The following is a 19,404-nucleotide window of genomic DNA, read 5'->3' as shown; positions in this document are numbered from 1 at the left end:
AAATCTCTGGCTCTTATAGTTCTCCCAGGTTTGGCTCATTTCTTCCCAACAGAGGAAGCCCAAGACGGTTCTAGTTCTATACTTGTTATATACATATACCCATGCGTCCAGGGCTGCTTCCAAACAACACGGAATGCATCCTAGTGGAGCGTGATACAAACAAACAGTGGATGCCAATCAATCTCACTGACGGAAAGGGGACCCCGATCAGTTGCCCCACTTTCAGGCAAATTTCACAATCACCTCAGTAAATAGATGATCTGGAGTTGGAGCAGGCCCAAAACTATCTACTAATCCAGACAACGGCAGCACTTTGATCTGTGTTAAAGAATGAACTGAAAGCCAAGGATGGCCACTATGAAATGGGCGAGATGGAACCCTGCCTCCCAGCCTTGAGCGTAAGTAATGGTGATGCCGCAATTGAGTCATTATTCTCAGAGAAACGCCCAGCTCAGTTAACAGGGATGGAGAAGGGGGCTTTGAGAATGCTCTGGGACAGAATGTTCGATTCTGGGAGTCCCACACAACCCAAAGATTTGCATTTGGTTTCCAGAAAAGGGCTAGGATGCATTCCAGGTTAGGATTAGAGCCAAGGCATCAAACATCTACACCAGGGGTGTCAAGTTCAAGGCCCAGGGGTACTTAGATCTGGCCCTGGAAACAGCAAAGGACTGGCCCACGGTGCTTCTGCCAGTGAAAACGGAGCTCGGGACGGCTGCACGCGGCCTCCCGAGCTTCATTTTCACTGGCAGAGGGTTGCAGGAGGCCATCGCAGCCGAAAATGGAGCTTAGGAGCCTGTTTTTGCTGACAGAGTGCTTGCTTGAGCCACAGCGGATGCCCCTGACACGAATGATGTTGAGCTGGCCATGCCCACCCTGGCCACGCCCCCTCCCAGCCCCCCTCGAGGTCAAACACAACCCTGATGTGGCCCTCAATGAAATTGAGTTTGACACCCCTGATCTTCACAGAGTGGGCAACTGGGAGACACTGACTAAAAATGAAGTGACAGAAATGGATTCCTAGCCAAGCCAGGATGTTACTCAGCGAATAGATGCACCAACCTTCAAACTCGTGTAGTGTAAATCAAGATTCTCTTCAACCATTTCCAACAAATGGCCATCAGTAGCATCTTGGACTCTTCCATCTCCATGTCTTCCACCATCTTTTCCCATCGGCCACAATTTATCTTCTGGGACCCCTCCAGACTTCTCCACTGATGCCACCCAGTGTAGAAGGGATTCAATCTTACTCCGATTTTCTTCGAAGTCTTTAATCACTCTAACCTGGAAACAAATTTTGGAGAGAAGAAACAAAGTAGAAAAATTCCATGGATATGAATAAAGTGTTGCTGCTTGGAACAGGCTGGGCAGCAGCAAGGATCATCACTTCCTTGAGCACCTGCCATCGTAGTTTTGACAGACTCTGCAACAATCAACTGACGTGCATTTACATAATTGCATCCCCTCTTAAAACCTGGTGACTAAACCGTTAGTAGAGGTGGAGGAGAGGCCATCCAGTCCCACCTCCTACTCAGTCCAGAACTCACCATGGTTTCTCTAACAGGGGAAATGACCCAGCCGGTAGTTCTGTCCTACCTTTTCTGTCTGCTGTTGCATCACAGAGTTCACAGCACTTTCAAGCTCCTTCTGGGCGGCCTCCACCCTCTCCTGCAGAGACAGGTACCGCCCCTGAGCCTGGTGGAGCTTTTCTTGCAGGGATTCCAGCTCTCCAAGGGGAAGTTTGATTCTGTTCTCCTCCAGAAAGTCCTCTGTTGCCTTCAAGACACTTGTGAAGGAAGCCGTCCGGCTGTGCAGGCTCCGACGCAGGTCCTGGAGAACCACAAGGGAAGCCTTCTGCAGATTTCTAGGAATTGACTTCCTAACTTTCTTCCCATCATCTTTTCCAACAGACTCAGTCAAAAAGATCCCTCAAGCCACCCGTTACATTTCGATTTTATTTATTTATCCACCCCACCAAGCAGACTAGACCAGAAAATCAACTTCCCAGGAAAGCGAAATCTACTTTTGTTGAGATTGGCTGCAATAACCAAACCCTGCAGGTCTGACTGAGCTGTATCTGCTTCCTCTTCTTATCCCCCTGTGAATCAGGGAGGCCCCTGCCTAAGCCCCTTCCCCATATTATCTTGTAGTTCTGGGCTTGAGAAATCCTCCAGCCCCCTTTGCCTAAGGAACGGTCCCTGCATGTCTCCACTGAGGTCGTCTTCCTTGCCCTCTAACAGGGTGTCTCAACTTTGGCAACTTCAACCTGTGTGGACTTCAACTGCTGGCTGGGGAGTTGTGGGAGATGAAGGTCACACATCTAAAAGTTGCCAAGGCTGACAAAGACCGCTTAAAGTCTCGATGGTCCCCACGTGGAGAGCATGATGGGAGAGGGAAGCCAGAGTGTGGCGCAAAGGCTCTCCCAGCACACCTGCCAGGCACCAAGAAAAGGTCTGCCTTTCACCCCAGGGTCTTCTGGAAGCCTCATGCTTACGGCCACGTCTTTCTGGCTGTGTTCCAGGACGGAGAGGTCTTCCCCCGATGCCCCTGCTGTGGCTGCTTGGGAACCCTGCAGCTGGGCCTCTGCCTGGTCCATCCAGGTGCACATCTCCTGCAGCTTGTGGTCTCGTATGGCTTGTTGTTCTTGCAGTGTCTATATGGCAAGAGGGAGTTTTTAAAAATGAAGGAAGGGATTTGTTACGGCTTATCAGTTAAACAAATAAAAAAACAAATAAGGTCAGAGAAAATGTAAAACAGAGAAACAGAAGTGCATGGAGGACAAGATGCATTGTCTGTCTCTTGCTCCCTCTTGCTCACCTGCACCTTTCCTCTTCCATGTCAATTTTACAAGTATGACTCAACTCATACCGTGGGAGGGAAGAAACGGATGAAGGGAATCAGATGTTTGTCCCCAGCCTAAGAAAATACCTAAGTCAATTTTTGTTTGCAGTCTTGATGGGGGAAAAGGCCACGTACAATGACTTTGCACGACTGCAGTGACCCACAAGAGGCCATTCCTGAGACAGCCCGTGTGTGTTTGGGTGTGTGAAGGAGAGCAAGACAGAGAGAGATTCCACACCAACAGATGCCTTTTGGCCAGCCTTCCCCAGCCAGCTGTTTCCAGTGGTGTTGGACCTCAACTCAGACCATCCAGGCAGGCTGGAGATTGTGGGAGTTGAGGTCTAGCACACTTGGAGGGTGCTGGGTTGGGGGAGGCTGCTCTGGGCACAGAGTAACATTAAGGTGATTGAGCATGATGTGTGACCCTGGACCATCCTTCTGTCAATGCTTGGTCCCTTCTGGTCCTTGGGCCAAATGAGTTGTCCTGCTTTCTCTGGCAGTCTTAAGCCAAACAACAGAAGCAGTTTGAGAAAGGGAGTAAGAGAAGCTCTCCTCAAAAGTGCTCTTCGGCAGTGTAAGGAGATCTTCTGCATTAGGGATGAGACACATTCAATCTGAAAAGGCAAAGCACATTGGTTAATACACACAGAGACAAGAGGCAGAAGAGCTCAGTGGGACGGAGGCCACTGCTGAACAAAACCCCCTTTCCCTGAACGGGGGAGGTGGGCAGAGGGTGGGTGAGCAGCAGAAACAGGATTGTGCCCAGAAGCGTGGAGGAAGGTGGGCAGCCCAAAGAGAAGGCGTTAAGGTCCGAGGAGGCTGGGCTGAAACCCAGAAGCTCCTTTGGGGTCAAAATTAGAGCTGAAAAGAGGTTTTGATCATCTGAGCAGGGAAAGAATCCCTCTTCCCTCTCCAACTGCAGCCTTTGCAAAAGTTACCTTCTCGCTCAGATTGGGAATGAAATTCTCCCCACCCCCCACCCCCCACTCCCTGCATGCATATACACAGGCACGTGCGTACACACACACACACACACACACACACACACACACACCAGTTAATTTAAAAACCTAACCATCCCTGCCCTGCTTCTCTCTAGCAAGGAGAGGAACCCAGTCACCTCTGCCCCCCCCCCCCCCAAAACAGGGACGTTGGCTTAAGATTTTGTGCTGCTATATTTTTTTCTACTGGTTAATCGTTCTCACTGTTGAGACATTTCTCCTTAATTCTAGGTTGGATCTCTCCTTCATAAGTTTCCATCTGTTGCTTCTTGTCCTGCCTTCTGGTGCTTTGGAGAAAAGGTCAGCCGTCTCTTCTTTGTGGCAGCCCCTCAAGTATTAGAACACTGCTACTATCATCTCCTTCTTTTCATTAGACTACACGTACCCAATTCCTGCAACCGTTCTTCATAGGTTTTAACCTCCAGTCTCTTGATCACCTTTGCTGTTCGTCTCTGCCTTCTTTCTAGGGTCTCCACATTGGTTTTGTATTGTGGTGAACTGTAGACAGTATGCCAGGTCTCACCAAGACAGCATAAAGGGGTACCGAAACTTCTCGTGATCTTGATGTTATTGCTCTGTTGATGTTGCCTATGATTGCATTGGCATTTTGCAAAGACTAATCTCGGTGTCACGCTCTATCTGCTGTGACCTCCCTTCTCTGCCTGTCTCTCCTCCCAGCCCTCTAGACCGGGGATGTCAAACTCCCACCTGATGGGCCGGATGCATCACGCGCTGGCCATGCCCATTCCTGATTTAGCAAAGGGGGGAAAAGTCCTGATACGTCATGTGACGTCACTGTGACAACACAAGTTTGATCCCCTGCTCTAGACATTCTGGCCCAAGACAGTTCTATCCATCTTCCTGATCAGCAGTGCCAAAAGAAGGAGTCCTTTTTGCCCTGAACTCATTCGATGAGACTAGCCTAAAGGTTTTGCAAAGTTCAGCAGGAGCACCACTGCTTCATCAAGAGTAAAAGCCACACATGCACACACAACCACAGCCACACTGTTCCTTATCAAGGACAAGGCAGCCCCGAAGAGGGCAGTCCACCCCATCATCTCCTCCCTTAGCTGGAGACAGACCTGGAGGACCTCAGTGTGGGCGGTCACTCTCTCGGACAACTCCCGAAAGGACCTCTGCAAGTCATTCAGCAGCCTCAGCAACTGCCCGCTTTGCTCAGTGCTCAAGTCTTGCACGTGCTCAGAAATGAAGAACTGGATATTCAAGGCCATCTCGTCAAGTTGAGTTTTAGTCTCTGTGATGGGCTTTGCCAGTTCCTGGCCATATCAAGAGAACAGAAAGAGAAACTGTTAGCAGAGCAAATTATTCTCAGGCTGGGCAGAAATTACTCAACTGGAAGAAACCACATTACAGCATCATCCGAGGTTCGGTTCATTGGATTTCTTTTTGCTCTGAAACTCCAAAAGTTTGTTTCCTTGGAAATCATCAAGGTAGTGCATACACTGGGCAGGGTCTTTCCGTGACATCATCCAGAGCTCAATTACACCAATTAGGATACACATATCATGAATTAGCCATGCCTCTTTTAGAACACCACCATATCTGCAAGTGCCCTGGAGATGTTTTTCCTGCCCTAAGATTAAACATTTTAATGGCACAGTCCTGTATTCAAACCATCTTTCAGTTGTAGCTACGGTAATTAAAAGCTAACTTCTTTCATGATCTTGTTCTGGGATGGCATGCATATCTTTTTTATGAAGATAGGGTGGATAAAGTGTTTAACAATCATGTTCTCCAAAGTGCCTTGATGAGAATATGGAAGAAGCACCGGCCCAATTGGGATTATAAAATACCGCTTTGGTTGGATCTTGCAGACACCATGGGGATTATGAATATTAAGTCACTCGGGGGTTGTTTATATAAAGATGTGCTTATTGCTGATGGGGGCGAATGGAAGTTAAAAACTTTGGAACAGCTGTTGGAAGAAGGAATTACTTTAAATTGGTTACATTATATACAGCTACAGAAGAGATGGGAAGAAGATCGTAGGGTCGGCTTTATGGATAAAGAAGTGGAACTGATCAAGCAGATAAAAGAGACTGGCCCAAAACAAGTTAAAAGAATATATAATGTACTGTTAGAAAGAGATTCAGAAAGTGAATTGGTTAAGGATTGTATGATTAAATGGGCTCAGAATTTTGGTGAAGTGGTTATGTTGGAAACGTGGGGAAAAATATGGGTTCAGAATGTTAAATTTACACAGTCACAGAATTTAAGGGAGAATTTTTATAAAATGTTTTACAGATGGTATTTAGATCCTAAAAAATTATCATGCATGTACCCAAATGTTCAACCAAAATGTTGGAGATGCGGGTGTCTAGATGCTACCTTTTTTCATGTATGGTGGACTTGTAACAAGGTTAAAGCTTTTTGGATAAAAATATGGTGGGTTATGCAGAATGTATTTAAGAAAAGAATACAATTCACTCCACAAATGTTTTTATTGGGTATAGCTAAGGACTTTACCAAAGGGGAAACAAAATTGGCCTTGTATATGGTCACAGCAGCTAGGTTGTTGATTGCGCAACATTGGAAAAAAGATTTTTTACCGACAATTGATCAATGGATTCAGAAGGTGGCGGGGTTCGCCGAAATGGCAAAAATTTCAGCTTTCTTAAAAAATCAGAAACAGGAGGATTACACACAGGAATGGGCAAAATGGATTGATTATATACAGAATAAATACCAGACTAGGAGTTATTATGTAGCCTTTAGGTAAGAATGTTTAGACTGACAGATGATCAGAGTAAATAGTATATGGGATGTTTGGAATTGTTAGAGTGGTATACAGCGGAAGTTAGGGGGGTGGGTTTGTGTGGGAGGTGGGGGAGGGTTAGGGTGGAGGGCGGGGCAATATATATGTATGAATAAATTAGAAGATGGGATTAACGAAACATTGTTATGCTAGGAGAAATTTATATTATGAGTTATATATGTTAAATTAGCTTAGAAGATGGGATTAATGTGCTATTGTTACTTTAAGAGAAATTTATATTGTGATTGTTGGGAGGAGAGGGGGTACAATATGTGAACGAGTAATTTACTTTAAGACGGGGGGAGGGGAGGGGGCAAAGTATTTGGTATAATATTTGAATGAGAATTTCTGCGGGGGGGGGGTTGGGGGAGGGGAGGGGGCATAGTATTTGTATGTGATTTATACTGTATGGGGGGGGGTTAAAAGGGGGAAAATTTGTCTGTATAAAACTTTTTCAATAATAATAATAAAAAAAGCTAACTTCTTACAGCTTTCAGTTCTTTCTTTGCCACCAGGAGAAAGAAAAAGAACCAGCAGCCCTTAATAAAATGGGATCCAGGGCTGCTCTCTTTTACCCAAAGGAAAGTAAGCCCTAACTTGCTGCATTGGTCTGGAGCCCTTTTTGCAGTTCAGGGAAGTAAGCCGTGTCTAACAGCATTTGACTGAAACAGGGGACTCCCTCTTTTCATGAAAGTGGCACCCCAAATGTCTCTGTCTCGGGAGGAAGGGGAAGAAATCCAGCATCCGTGATCAAACTCTTGAAAGGAAACTTTTTCTCAATCTCCATGTCAAGAGCCTGCAGAATTCATCACCACAGATGGTTACAACCCAAACAAGTCACTGCAGGTTAGAACGGGTCCTGGCCCAAAGCAAAATGTATAAATGTAAACACATGGATGATAGGTTTCTAGCCATCATTCGTCCATCCCTCATCCCATCCCACTGACAGGCCAAAAGCTCCAGTTGCCAGAAGGGGGGAGAGGTTCACCCAAGGGGGAAGACAGACCTGGATGTGTCCAGGTTTTGTGGAGAAGAACAAGGAAACTGGCACAAAAACCCATGATGTTTTGCCTGGAAAGACAGACGGTAACTTCAAGTATCAGAAAGGCAATTCTGGCCACTGGATGCCAGCAGCCAAAGGCCTGTGACCTTCCCCTGGGAAGTATCTCCCATCAGACCCTCCAGGGGCATCCGGAAGGTCAATGCCCGTCATGCACAATGCTAGAAGAGCCATGCAGCTTAGTTCCAAAAGCTGCCTTCAGCACCTGGTGATATTTTGCAAGTTCAAACAGCTAACGGGAGAATGAATGATGGTGGTGAGGTCTCAAGAGATGAAGAGAGCCTGGTTAATGAAATGTCACCTCCACCTATTCCCCGCCCACCCACCCCGTCCCCAAAACTGCATTGCTCTCTTGCAGAGACCCTTAACATGGCTGTTGCTATGGCTACCTTGCATCGCTGAAGGTAGGGGGTCCAGCTGCCGCCCTTCATCCCGGCATTGGATTCAAGGACATCGAGTTGCTGGGTGGAGTCTGCCACCCACTTCAGCAGCCCTTGCGATTTGCCATGGAGTTCGCCCTGCTGACTTTGGATTTTAGCCTCAGAATAAAAAGAGAAAAGAGAATTAAAACCACTATTTAAACACAAAAGCAAAACAAAGTTAGCAAAAGACATCAAATCTAGCAGAAACAGTCACCCTTTCAAGAGATGGGATAATTCTGAAACGAAATCAATGCCATAAAGGGAGGCTTTCCATCGGAGGTCTTCTTGTAAGCAGGCCCACAAAAGAACTGCCACAAAGATACCTACACATTCTAAGAAAGTGCAGAAAAACAACTGAAGAAAAAAAGGAGTCCCTTTTTCAAAGACTTCTTGCCACAGGGGCAGAAAGGTACCAGAAAGTGGGAGACCATGAGTTCAAATCCCGCCTTGGCCATGAAAGCCAAATGAGTGACTTTGGGCCAGTCCCTTCCTCTCAGCCCAATCCACCTCGCAGGGATGTTGTTGTGGGAAAAATAAGAGGAAGAAGACGTGTTGGATATTCATTCATTCATTTATTCGATTTATAAACTTGCTTGGCCCTTGAGTAATTTATGAAAATAATAAAAGTGGGATACATATGAATGAATGAATGAATGAATGAATGAATGAATGGACAGAAGAAATCAGTGTTTGTGGGGGATGGATCCCCACAAATAAAGGCAGCTCCTTAAGCTGGTCATAAATTCAGACAAGGACATTCTGTTGGAAGAAGAGGCTCCAACTGCCTCACAGAATTAGACCTTCCCGCCATTCAGCTGCCATGTTCCTCACCCAGCTCCAGTCAGCAGAAAACCATCCGGGCAAGCCTTTCGTTGGCCCCATGGCTGATCCCTCCCCCATCTCTCTTTGGGGTCTCCTGACGTCCCCACCACAGGTGGCAGAATGGCTTGAAGGCACTTCAAGGAGGAAGGTGCCACTTTGATGCTGGGCAGCCAAGGGTGATTTGGGCTGGGCGTGGGGGCTACACACCATGCGGATACAGAGGAAAAGGCTGTGGTCCCTGAGAGGGGAAAGGCCTAGAGGCCTCCCTTTTGGGATGGAGGTAAAACACTTGGCAGCAAAGAAGGGAACCTTTCATTTAACACAGCAGTAACAAATAACAGAGAAGCCCAGGAGCCATGAGTGAATTGGTTCCAGTCAGCCATCTTTTTTCCATCTCAAAATAAAGCTCCTCCCTTCTAACCAAATGAGCTCCTTAATGCTGCAGTATCAGGTTAGTGTGAGAATGCATGTACGTGCGGGTAATATATACATTTTATATAATATAAAACAATGTCAGATAAATACTGCCCACCTCACATCCAGCATATATATCTGTGCCATTTCCTTCTACCAACATGCTATGTATGAAAAACGGAAGCCGTGTTCTACTGCAGGAAGTGTACTTTAACAGCCATTTCTTACTTTATGAACTAAACTGCAGCACATTTGATTGCAACAGGGCCTCCAAATTCCACCTGACTTTATGAGGTTGGCCTCCAAATGCCCACTTTCAGTTTATGGGAAAAGGTTCCCAGATCAACTGCTCTGTGTCACATGGGAAGAAAAAAAAGCACACGGAATAACCATCGTCTTTCACTTTCTCTAGAGAGTTTGAGTGCCAACATTGTCCTACATTTGATCAATTGTTCCCACCAGGAATGTGTTTGGCCCTTGAAGAGGGCAATACCTTTTCTGCTTCTGCTGCCGTGCAAAGGTTTAGCAGCCAAGAAGTCAGGACGTCACGGACGGAGCCAAAAGACTTCAAAAGATTCTTGGCGTCCTTCTCCAAAGCCCTCAGCAATTGCTCAGGGACCTCCTGAGGAGAGCTGGCCACGAGCCCTTCCACAGCTTCCAGCTCCTGATTCATAGGCGCTGACAGATCTTTCAGTTCCCCATCCAAGGCCTAAGACGAAGAGAATGCTGTTAGTCTAAGCAAAGTCTTTTCCAAGTCTGGAATAAACCTCTGCCTGCCCATTCTAGGTCATCCTAGCCTGCCAGAGCAGAGGAGCCACAGCTACGGCCCTGGCTCCACTGTCCGAGCCAAACCACTGAAGACCAACCCCTCAGGTTTTGCTCCTCTTTCCAAGGCTAAAGTGTCATTAAATGGAGGCAATTAGAGGAGACTGGGCTTAAAAGAGTGCTTCTTAACTGAGGTCTGTAAGAATCAGAAGGCACAATGTGGCTTTTATAGCTTTCCCTCCACAACTTTTATTTTTGGAGAAGGGAGAGAAAAAAGACAGTTACAAATACAGCACTTTATAAATGTGCTCCAAGAGTGTCCAGAGCCCAAATGGACATACAAGGCAGGAAGCAGCTCCATTCTCCCAGCCTTATTCATCAAGAGCAGGACTCAGCCACCAGCAACTCCAAATCCATCATCTTTCTGGTTGGCTATAGAGTCCACCCATTTCCCATTCTTGGCCCAGTGGACTCAAGTGCATGAAGGCAACTTGGGAAGGAAGAGAGGGGAGGAGGATAGATAGACATGGAGAGCTGCTAACCATTTGGAAACCGAGGCAAGGATACATCTCTAACCTGCCCAGTTGACTTGCTTTTGACAGAGCCATATTTTTCTAGTCCTAGACATACCGGTATATCCCAAAGACTGGCGACTCCACCCAACTGGCAGAAGGGAGTGGGCTGCAAGGAGGAGTTGGAAAGGCCCTGGGATCCAGAGGGGAAATTTCCAGGGCTTGGAAGCTGCTAATTGGAGCCAAGGGATCATTCAATCCCTGGAACAACAGAGTCTCTTCTCTGACTTATAAATTCTCAGGTCAAAGCCCTTGGCTTTCCTTAGGTCCCCTGTTGCCAGTCGCCCAGGAAGTAAAGGAAGAATGAAAAGGGAAGCAGGGCATCCTGCTTTAACTAACCCGGTTTTGTGCTCACAGGTGAAGCTACAGGCCCAAACCAACATGGCTCCTAGTCCCAGCCTCAGCTGACTACCTAGCCCTCCTCTGGAGGTCCTGCCTGCAGAGAGCCATGAAGATGGCCTTGGGGCCAACGTTCGAGAGCCATTCCTAAACCAAAAAGGGCAAGGGCATTCCTTAAGCCTCGGGAAAGAAGAAAGCGGCAGGAAGAGGCTTGGGCTGGCTCCTCCATAATCCCCTGGGGTATAAGAGGGAGGGGAGGGAAAACGCAGGCAGAATTGCCAAATTCTGTGACCGGAGCCTATCGTTCTAGCCACCCTGTGGAATCAGTTTCCTGATCTGGACAATCTCATAGGGCTGACACAGCCACGTCCTCAAGCCGAGCAAGAGACACGGGCACGCCTTTTCTCTGAGGTCAGGGCTTGCTCCTCTTACCTTAGCCTGGCGAAGAAGCTCCTGCAGCGCTTGGAGGTTCAGCTCCGCCAGCGGAACCCTCTGCATGCGCATCTCAATGCTCCGCACTCTGGAGAGCAGCGCAACCAGCCTTTCATCACAGCTCAGGCAAAGCCACTTGCTCAATGGAGCCTGGAAGAGCAGGAGATATACGGACGGAGAAGCATCTCTTTTCCCTTTGGACTTTGTTACATTTATACACTAGTACCTCTTTCTAAAAATACCCCCGTTTCTTTTCTTCCAATCACATTTTTTTTTCAGTTAAAGATCATTTTTCAAAACTCTAGCAAAAATTTCTCTGGAATGTCCTCACCTTCTTGGATCCTTTTTCAAAAATGTTTTCCAATTAAATTGAGAATATTCCAGCATTGTATTAAACTAGTTTTGTATTCGTCCATATGAAGTTCTGGCTAGGCTTTTAGCTGCCATATTGTTCAATTTAAATATTTTAAGGCAGATGTTACCATTTATGCTAGATAATTTACTTTGTTAGCTGCAAGGAGGCAGCAAGTAAATATAATTAAATAAGCAATAAAATAAAGCAACGATAAAGCTGCATAGTTCTCAGCTTGACAGTTCAAGGAGAAGATGGTGGGATTTGTTTCTGCAGTCTTTTTGGCAAGATTTCAGAAATGGTTTTCCATTGCCTGCTTCCTAGGGCTGAGAGGGAGGGACTGGCCCAAGGTCACCCATTTGTGCCTAAGGCTGGTCTCGAACTCGGACTTCCCCAGTTTCGAGTCAGGTCCCTTCACCACTGCATAAGGTGGTTTTCAGACAACTGTCACTAGGTATCTATTTTGTCTCCATAAATACACTAGTTGTCTAGTTAAGTCCCGAGACATGCATGAACAGCCATAAGATTTAAGCTACCTACCTTGGTAGATGTGGAAGCATCTTGACATTTCTCTTCTGCATTTTCAACCACACAGGAAGAATCATCAACATTCCTGACTTCTCTGATTTCTTCTGATTCCTGCTGCATGCATAGCTTTTCAGAATAATTCTTTTTGCTTTCTGGAAACTCCTTGTCTTGTAGCATTTGTCCCTCTGGTTCAATAATGTCACTTTCTTGTCTCAACACTTCTGCTTCTGAAGACATGGACACCTCTTTATGATCAATGTTTTCATCTTTTCCAAGCGCTTCTTTGACTCCAGCTTCTTTTTGTATGAATGATGTCACAGAGGAGTAAGAACTTAACTTGCCCTCTACATTTTTTCTGTTATGAAAATCTTCTGATTTTGACTCAGAAGACCCCAAGGATTCTGTATACTTGGGTACTTGCTCTTCTGAACTAAAAGACTTTTCCTTTTTTTTAAGCAATATTGGTCCTTCTATGGTATCTGTCGAAGAATCTGTGTAAAGTCTTGCCTTTTGTACACAAACCTCTTCTGGTACATCCCTCTTTTGGACAATGCTCTCTTCAACTCCAACGTGTTGCTTCTCTTTCCTGCCTGCCTGAGGGTCCTGGCTTTTAACTCCACTTTGTTTAAGTGGGCTTGTCACCCCACCGGATGGATTTTCCTGCAAGGATTCTGCAGTGCTAGGGATTAACTCCCCCTTGATACTTCTTCTCATGGTGGTGTCCCTGGAATTTGATGAGGGAGCAGTTTGTTTCTTAATCTTTTTTGCTTTCTTCTTCTTAATGGTTTTTAAGTCAACACTTTCCAAAGTGCTGAGGTCGTGAGTTTTTAATTCTGAACCTTGATTTGGTAGCTCCGTTTTGGCATCCTTAAGCAATTTGTTATCAGCCTGCTTGTTGGACCCAATCTTGGTAGAGCCTTGGAAATGTGTCTCATTGTCTTCTTTCTGTTGTTGAATTACAGAGCTGAGTTCTTTGGATATCTGCCCCTCTACAGATTCTATGTACGGGGTTCTATTAGCTATTTCAAGGCCAAAGGATGCCCAAGCCCTTTCTTCTGGCTGAACCACTTTTTCCTTCTGTTCCTGGCCTCCGTTAATTGTGCTCCTGTCCACAGGGAAAGTTCCTTCCAGTATCTTTTCAGCCTCTTGATTACTTCTTGTTTGCCTTTCTAGCTTTCCTTTAAAAAGTTCTTTCTTCCTCAACTTATTTTTCTTTTTACTATTTTTTTTCTGGGTCCTTTCTCTCAGGTCTTCAACTGGGTGCAACATGAAGGCAAGCTCAGGTGCCAGTTTGCTCCCCTCTAAAAACGGACTGAATGAGCTGTCCACAGTTGAGACAGTAGAAGGGGAAGGGGCAATAGACTCATCTCCCTCCATCTTCCCACTTGCTTTCAATGAAGCAATGCCGGTTTTGGCAGAAGTATGGGAGTACGTTGCTTCAGATGGCATAATTTGTTCTTCACTACTAGGATATTTATGAATGGCCAACGTTTCAGGCTTTGAGGCATTATTTTGCAGCAACCTTTGGGGCTCAGGGCCTTCATGTTCTTCTAAGCCATGTCCACATTTATTGGTGACTGGATCAGCTTCTTGAATTGCACTGGCTAATTTGGGGGTGATTAAGCCTTTTTCAGTGGCCTCTTTCAAGGTTACCCGCTTTCCACTCTCAACACTAACAATCCCTCCAGTCAAAATCTGATTAATAGCAATGATTTTAGCTGTATCTTCATCCAGAACTTCTTTTTCCAGAGCAGATGCCAAGGACAGTCTTTGGCCAGTAGAAGGTTCCAGGATGCCACTTGTGTCTGCCTGAGCCTGCAGCAACCTCAAAGCAAGCATGGGGTCTACTTTGCCAAGTTTAACCGCCTGAGAACACAACAGTACATTCCCAGTCACCTCATCTTTTATGTCTTGAAAGGGAATAACTTCTAAGTATCTATGCCCTGACTCAATGTCAATTTTGCTCCTTCTGACCAATTCTGAATGTGGGACCAATCTACAGCTACCTGGATAAAGAATAGCTTCCTTCATTTCAGAGGTGGTTACTGCTTGTTCCATAACTGTTTTGGATATTAATCCTTTCTTAACAGCTTCAGTCAATGTAGTCTTCTGGCCAAAACCAGGATCAAATATGCTTCCAGTTGAGGCTTGTATTTCTTGAACTTTTCTTTGAAAATCCGAACTGATTAATCCAAGGGATATGTCTTGAGGTAAGGACACAATTGTGTTCATTTCATGATAAATGGAATGGTGCAGGCACAGGTCTTCTGCCTTTTTGAGATCTTGGTAGAGGTTCTCATCAATCAATTCATGTTCCAGAGCATCCTCTACACAAAGTCTCATGCCCGTCTTGTGATGAAGGATGCCTCCGTTGGCGATCTGCTTAGCTAGGAGTCTAAAGGCCATTTCCTCACTCAGATGTCCCTTTTTTACAGCCTGAATAATGGTCAGTGGTTCATTAGTTTTAGGATCCAAGATGCCTCCTATTTCAGTTTGCAGAGCAATGAGTTTTTCTTTCACTGTGACTTCAGAATATTTGCCCTTATATGCTTTCTCCAGCTTCTTAAGATTTTCTTGGCTGGATTTGTGTATCAGGCCAAGGTTGGAAGCCAAAGTGACAGACATTTTTTTGCCACGCTTGAAATCAACAATTCCTCCAGAAACTATTTGTGCCTCCAGAATTCTGGTAGCAGATTCTTTATCCAATAGCCCAAACTCAGATGCCTCCTTGATGGAGTAAATGCTTTTGTTCCATGGGTCAATAATACCACTTATGACTTGATCTGAAGCTAATACTTTCTGGAGAAGGTTCTCATCCATCAATCCTGCACTGATTACTTCTTCCGTGGTTAATGACTCAGAGGTCTGTGCATCAAAGAAGCCGCTAAACATTTTCATCTCGCCCATCACTTTAATGGCCGTATGGCTGGGCACAGCTCCGCAGGCAATGGCCTCATTCAGGAGCATTTTCTTCCCTGTCTGTTCATGAATTATGCCACCTTCTTGCAGCTGCATTAACAATACATTCAGGGTGCTGTCTTCTGCAGATAGTTTTGGCAATACAGAACTAGCACTTTGATAGATAGGAGCAACTCTTTTGTCTGTGGCCAACTGCTCCCCTTTAATATGTCCATCTACAGGTTTCCCTTCGGCTTGAATAAAAAGGCAATCTCTTGATCCATGTTGCACTTTTCCCAGGCTTGACCAGTTGGCAGCCTCTGGACTATCTACTGCTATTACTTCCTTTTCTAAAATGTGAGATTCTTCCATCTTTTCCAAACTGTCAGCACTCAGATCTCTTTGTCTGGCATCATTTTTTCCCATTTCTCTTTCTTGCTCTTTCAACGTCATCTTTTCCTCTTCTGATAGTTGTTTTTCAAGTTTGGCATCTTCCCACTTAACCTCTGTATTCCTAGTTTCCGTTTCAAAATTGGACTTGCATTCTTGCAGCTCCATACGACTTTTGTTCTGTATCATCATCAAACCTTGCTCTCTCCTGTGGTCATCCATCTCACTTTTGAAGTCTCCTGCGAGATCAGCTACCATTTCTTGTTCCTTCACATTCACAAATTCATTTATATCTCCAATTTCCAATTCAATTCTTTTGCTAGGTAGAGAAATGTGGGGTTGCAGATTTTGTTCCTGCTTGTTTTCTGATGCAGATGAATTAAGCCAGAGTTTCTCTAAAATTATTTCATTGTGGGATCCCGTTTCTTCAGTTGTGGCATTCCTGCCAACAGCCTCACGCCATTCTTGGGGTTGCATTTTGCTACCTTCTAAGAGGTCAGTGCTAGAGCCGTTTTCTTTTGCTGGCACCAGAATTTTGGACAGGTTATTTAACTCTCCATCTACCAGAAGCAATTTTTCACCATTGTGGATGTTTACATAGCTGTGAGTCATCAAATAGAGCAACATCTTTTCTTCACAGCTTCTTAAGGGACCCTTGTTTTGTTCTCCATGATCTGCTGGTTGAGCATAGGAAGAACTTCTCCTTTGGAAGCTGCTCAAAAGGCCAGAAAGGGGCATCCCTGGAATGAAGTCAGGGAGGCAAGTTGATTTTAATGTTTTGGCAACATCTTTATTCAGGATTCCACAATCAACAGCTTTCTTCCATGGAAAGATTTCATTAGTCTCAGCTTTAAAAAGTGCTTTGATGTTTTGCCTGCCTCTTAAAATTTTATCAGCCAGCTCAGAAGTTAGGATACCTTGCTCCAGAGAATCCATAACAGGCACGATCTCTCCTGACTCAGGCCTCACAAGTCCTATAAATGAATGAAGGGATTCCAGGATCATCACTGCAAGCCTTGATGTCACCAGGCCTCCCTCTATCGCTTTCTGCAGTGAACATCTCTCTCCAGTAAGGGTATCTATGATGCCCCCGGTATGCAGTTGTCTGACCAGAAGATCGCAAGCCAGTTTTTGTTTTACTAAGTTACGTCTTACAGCTTCCTCCACAGTTAATTGGCGATCGCTTTTGGGGTCCTCAAGGTCACCAGCAAAGAGATGGGCTTCTGGCGATTCCATTGTCATTTCCTTTACTACTCGTCCTTCATGAACTGCACAGAAGCTGCTTGCTTCTTGGCCCGACTGGACGCTCACCATCCCACCTGACACCTGCTTTATTGGGAGCAATTTCAGTCCTGTTTCCTGGTGAGGGACACACTGCTGCATCAGGTCATTGAAGCTAATTTTCTCAGCTGAATTTGGGTCAGTCAAAGCCTCCTCACAATATTTCAGACTAGATACCAACTTCTGATGAAAATGATTGGTAATGATGCCTTTTTGAAGAGCATCTTCTAAACCAATTTGCTCATGGCTAGAAGGATCTGTAAAACTTCCAGTGAGAAGCTGTATTTGTGCTATTTTTAGCCCAGTATTTTCACTGATGATTCCGTTTTCAATGGCTGCAACAACAGGATGAAATGGGCTACCTTTGAGTTGCATGTTCTTGACCAGCTGGACAGCATCCTGCATTTCCTCTAAATGTTGGTAGATCTTGCCATTCATTATGTCTGTTGTTAGGCCTTCTGCCAGCGAGAGCTTTTCCCTGGCATTGGGAATCATCAGACCAGTTGTGATCACCTGGGCTTCCAAGAGGAGGCGGCCTGTTTCTTGGTCTATGAGACCTTTTTGCATGGCGTCAAAAATAGAGAATACTTCCATTGTGCCAAGATCTAGAACTCCAGCAATAGCCTCATTTCCCTGGGGCAGAGGAGCAGGGAGAGGAAAGAGAGAAAAAAATCAGAATCACAGTAACAGTGGACTTATAAATGCATCCCAGTCCAAGATGTCTCAGTCATCTAAAACATGGTGAATACCGAACTGGAGAGCAGATATTAATTAGGTTGGTAATTTATACATTGTATGACATAACGTGGGAACAATTTTGATCTTGCAAATCGTTTTCAGTTTGGAGCTCAATTTAGCCAGGCAGGTGAGGCACTACTGAGACATTTTGGGTACCCAGCAAGAGCAGCAAAGCAGCAGGAGCATCCTTGCAGCCACTTTCCCCAGGGGAAAAAGACAGAGAAAAGGAGAGAGAAGCATACTAAGAACCACAGCCATGCACTCCTCATAGTCCCCTTTATTCAAAGGAGGAGACAGGAAGCACAGAAGGACCACAACACAGCTCACCAATGTGGACCCAAGGAAAGGGAGCAGGAGAAAGCATGCAGCTCCCCAAAGAGGCAACAGGTCCCCTTCTTGCTTTGCAGTGTCACAGCATCCCTTTGACTGGTCTGGGAATGGCAGCCTAGAGGAAGGGATGCAACCAAATGCTTTCTACTATCCAAGCATGACTTTCTTAATTTCAAGACACTGCAGTTCTTCTAAAGTTAACATGGAACAATCTAAATCGCCTGATGTTTGGAAGACGTTATTTTGAAGCAGTGGAAAGAACTAGGCTAGAAACCAAGAGATCGTAAGATCTTCTTTTGGCACTATCCCTCATGCTCAGCCCAACCCACCTGGGAGCTTTCAGTCATGGGGAAGAGGGAGCATTGGGTACTGTCTCTTGAGTCGTATGAAATATTTTATTTGAATTCATGAGCCACCCAATTTCAAGGGACAATGAAGCTGCATATTCAATATAGTAAATAAACACATGTGATTTGCCCTTGACGGACCAAATTACCTGCTTACCATTATCACAACTGTGAACAAATGCTTTTCAATCACATGGGAATTGGGCCTAAGACCACAGCAAATACAATTTTACAAAGTGATCCAAATGACAGAGCTGCAGTTTAAGCCTCCCTCCCACAATCGATGTCTGTCATGGAAATGCTGTGTTTTCTCAGTCTAGCAGGTCAGCCTTAACTGAAGAGAGGAAGAGCATCTGTGAATCTTTACATCTTGGGCGTTTTGGGCCATCAAGGCTACAGGTCCACGGGTGAGAAAGTTGTGGAGCATTCTTCCGCCAAGAGAGTCTTCCATTAAACCCAGAACTGCACCCTGTAGGCCTTCTCCTGCTCCCTGGGCCAAGCGAGGCAGGATGGCAGTTCAACTGCAAAGGCCTTCCAAGCCTGCTACCACCACAGCCACGACTCCAGGCATGCTCAGTCAGATATTAAAACAAGAGGGAAAGAGAAGGAGAGGCGTCAAAAGGCTTCTTACTTACCAGAGTCGGGGGCTTTGCCGTGAGCAGTTAAAGACAGAGCCTTTAGGTAGCAGCTCAGCCGTATGGCACACACAGTGTGAAAGCTGGGGGTTAGCGTCCGGCATGCGACTGTTTGTTTTGCACAAAAGTAGAAAGAACACCCACACAGGGCCCAACCCACACAACTGCCCCACATTTCTAGAGTGAGAGTTTTGGTGCAAACTCCAGGAAGGTTAGTTTTTCAAAAACAACAACAGAAAATTGTAAACAAGGATGATAGTTATTCTGAATAGTAAATAAACACAAAACAGAAAACAACAGGGACACATCATCATGCTCAATGCAGAGGCTTCTCCTAGTTTTGGTGTTTTGGATGTGCAGCTCTGTCTGCTCCACCCATTGCCTTAAGACTGGAACAATCTTTCTGTCCCCCAGCAGAGATGTTTAAGAGGCTCCTTGCAACCGTGAAGCACCCAAACCAA

At 45.5% G+C, this 19,404-nt stretch overlaps 1 protein-coding gene across 15 annotated transcripts in view; it reads right to left on the bottom strand.

Annotated features, from left to right (window-relative positions):
* The window catches only part of MACF1 (microtubule actin crosslinking factor 1), a 325,486-nt gene that overhangs the window by 124,600 nt on the left and 181,482 nt on the right, over positions 1-19,404 (bottom strand). For 14 of the 15 annotated variants that reach the window (XM_081962854.1, XM_081962865.1, XM_081962863.1 and 11 more), the window contains exons 36-43: positions 12,337-17,526; positions 11,445-11,594; positions 9,830-10,045; positions 8,068-8,217; positions 4,925-5,119; positions 2,495-2,653; positions 1,597-1,830; positions 1,063-1,284 (exon numbers count right to left, since the gene is read on the bottom strand). In XM_081962854.1, coding sequence (XP_081818980.1) covers positions 1,063-1,284; positions 1,597-1,830; positions 2,495-2,653; positions 4,925-5,119; positions 8,068-8,217; positions 9,830-10,045; positions 11,445-11,594; positions 12,337-17,526 — 6,516 coding nt within the window. The remainder of the gene's footprint in view (positions 1-1,062; positions 1,285-1,596; positions 1,831-2,494; positions 2,654-4,924; positions 5,120-8,067; positions 8,218-9,829; positions 10,046-11,444; positions 11,595-12,336; positions 17,527-19,404) is intronic. The other variant, XM_081962857.1, reaches the window with a different exon arrangement.

The sequence above is a fragment of the Natrix helvetica genome, assembly GCF_964273705.1.
Source record: "Natrix helvetica genome assembly, chromosome: 9".
NCBI classification, from domain to species: Eukaryota; Metazoa; Chordata; class Lepidosauria; order Squamata; family Natricidae; genus Natrix; species Natrix helvetica.
Note: the sequence above shows the minus strand (reverse complement) of the source record. Positions and strands in the feature narration are given on the sequence as shown.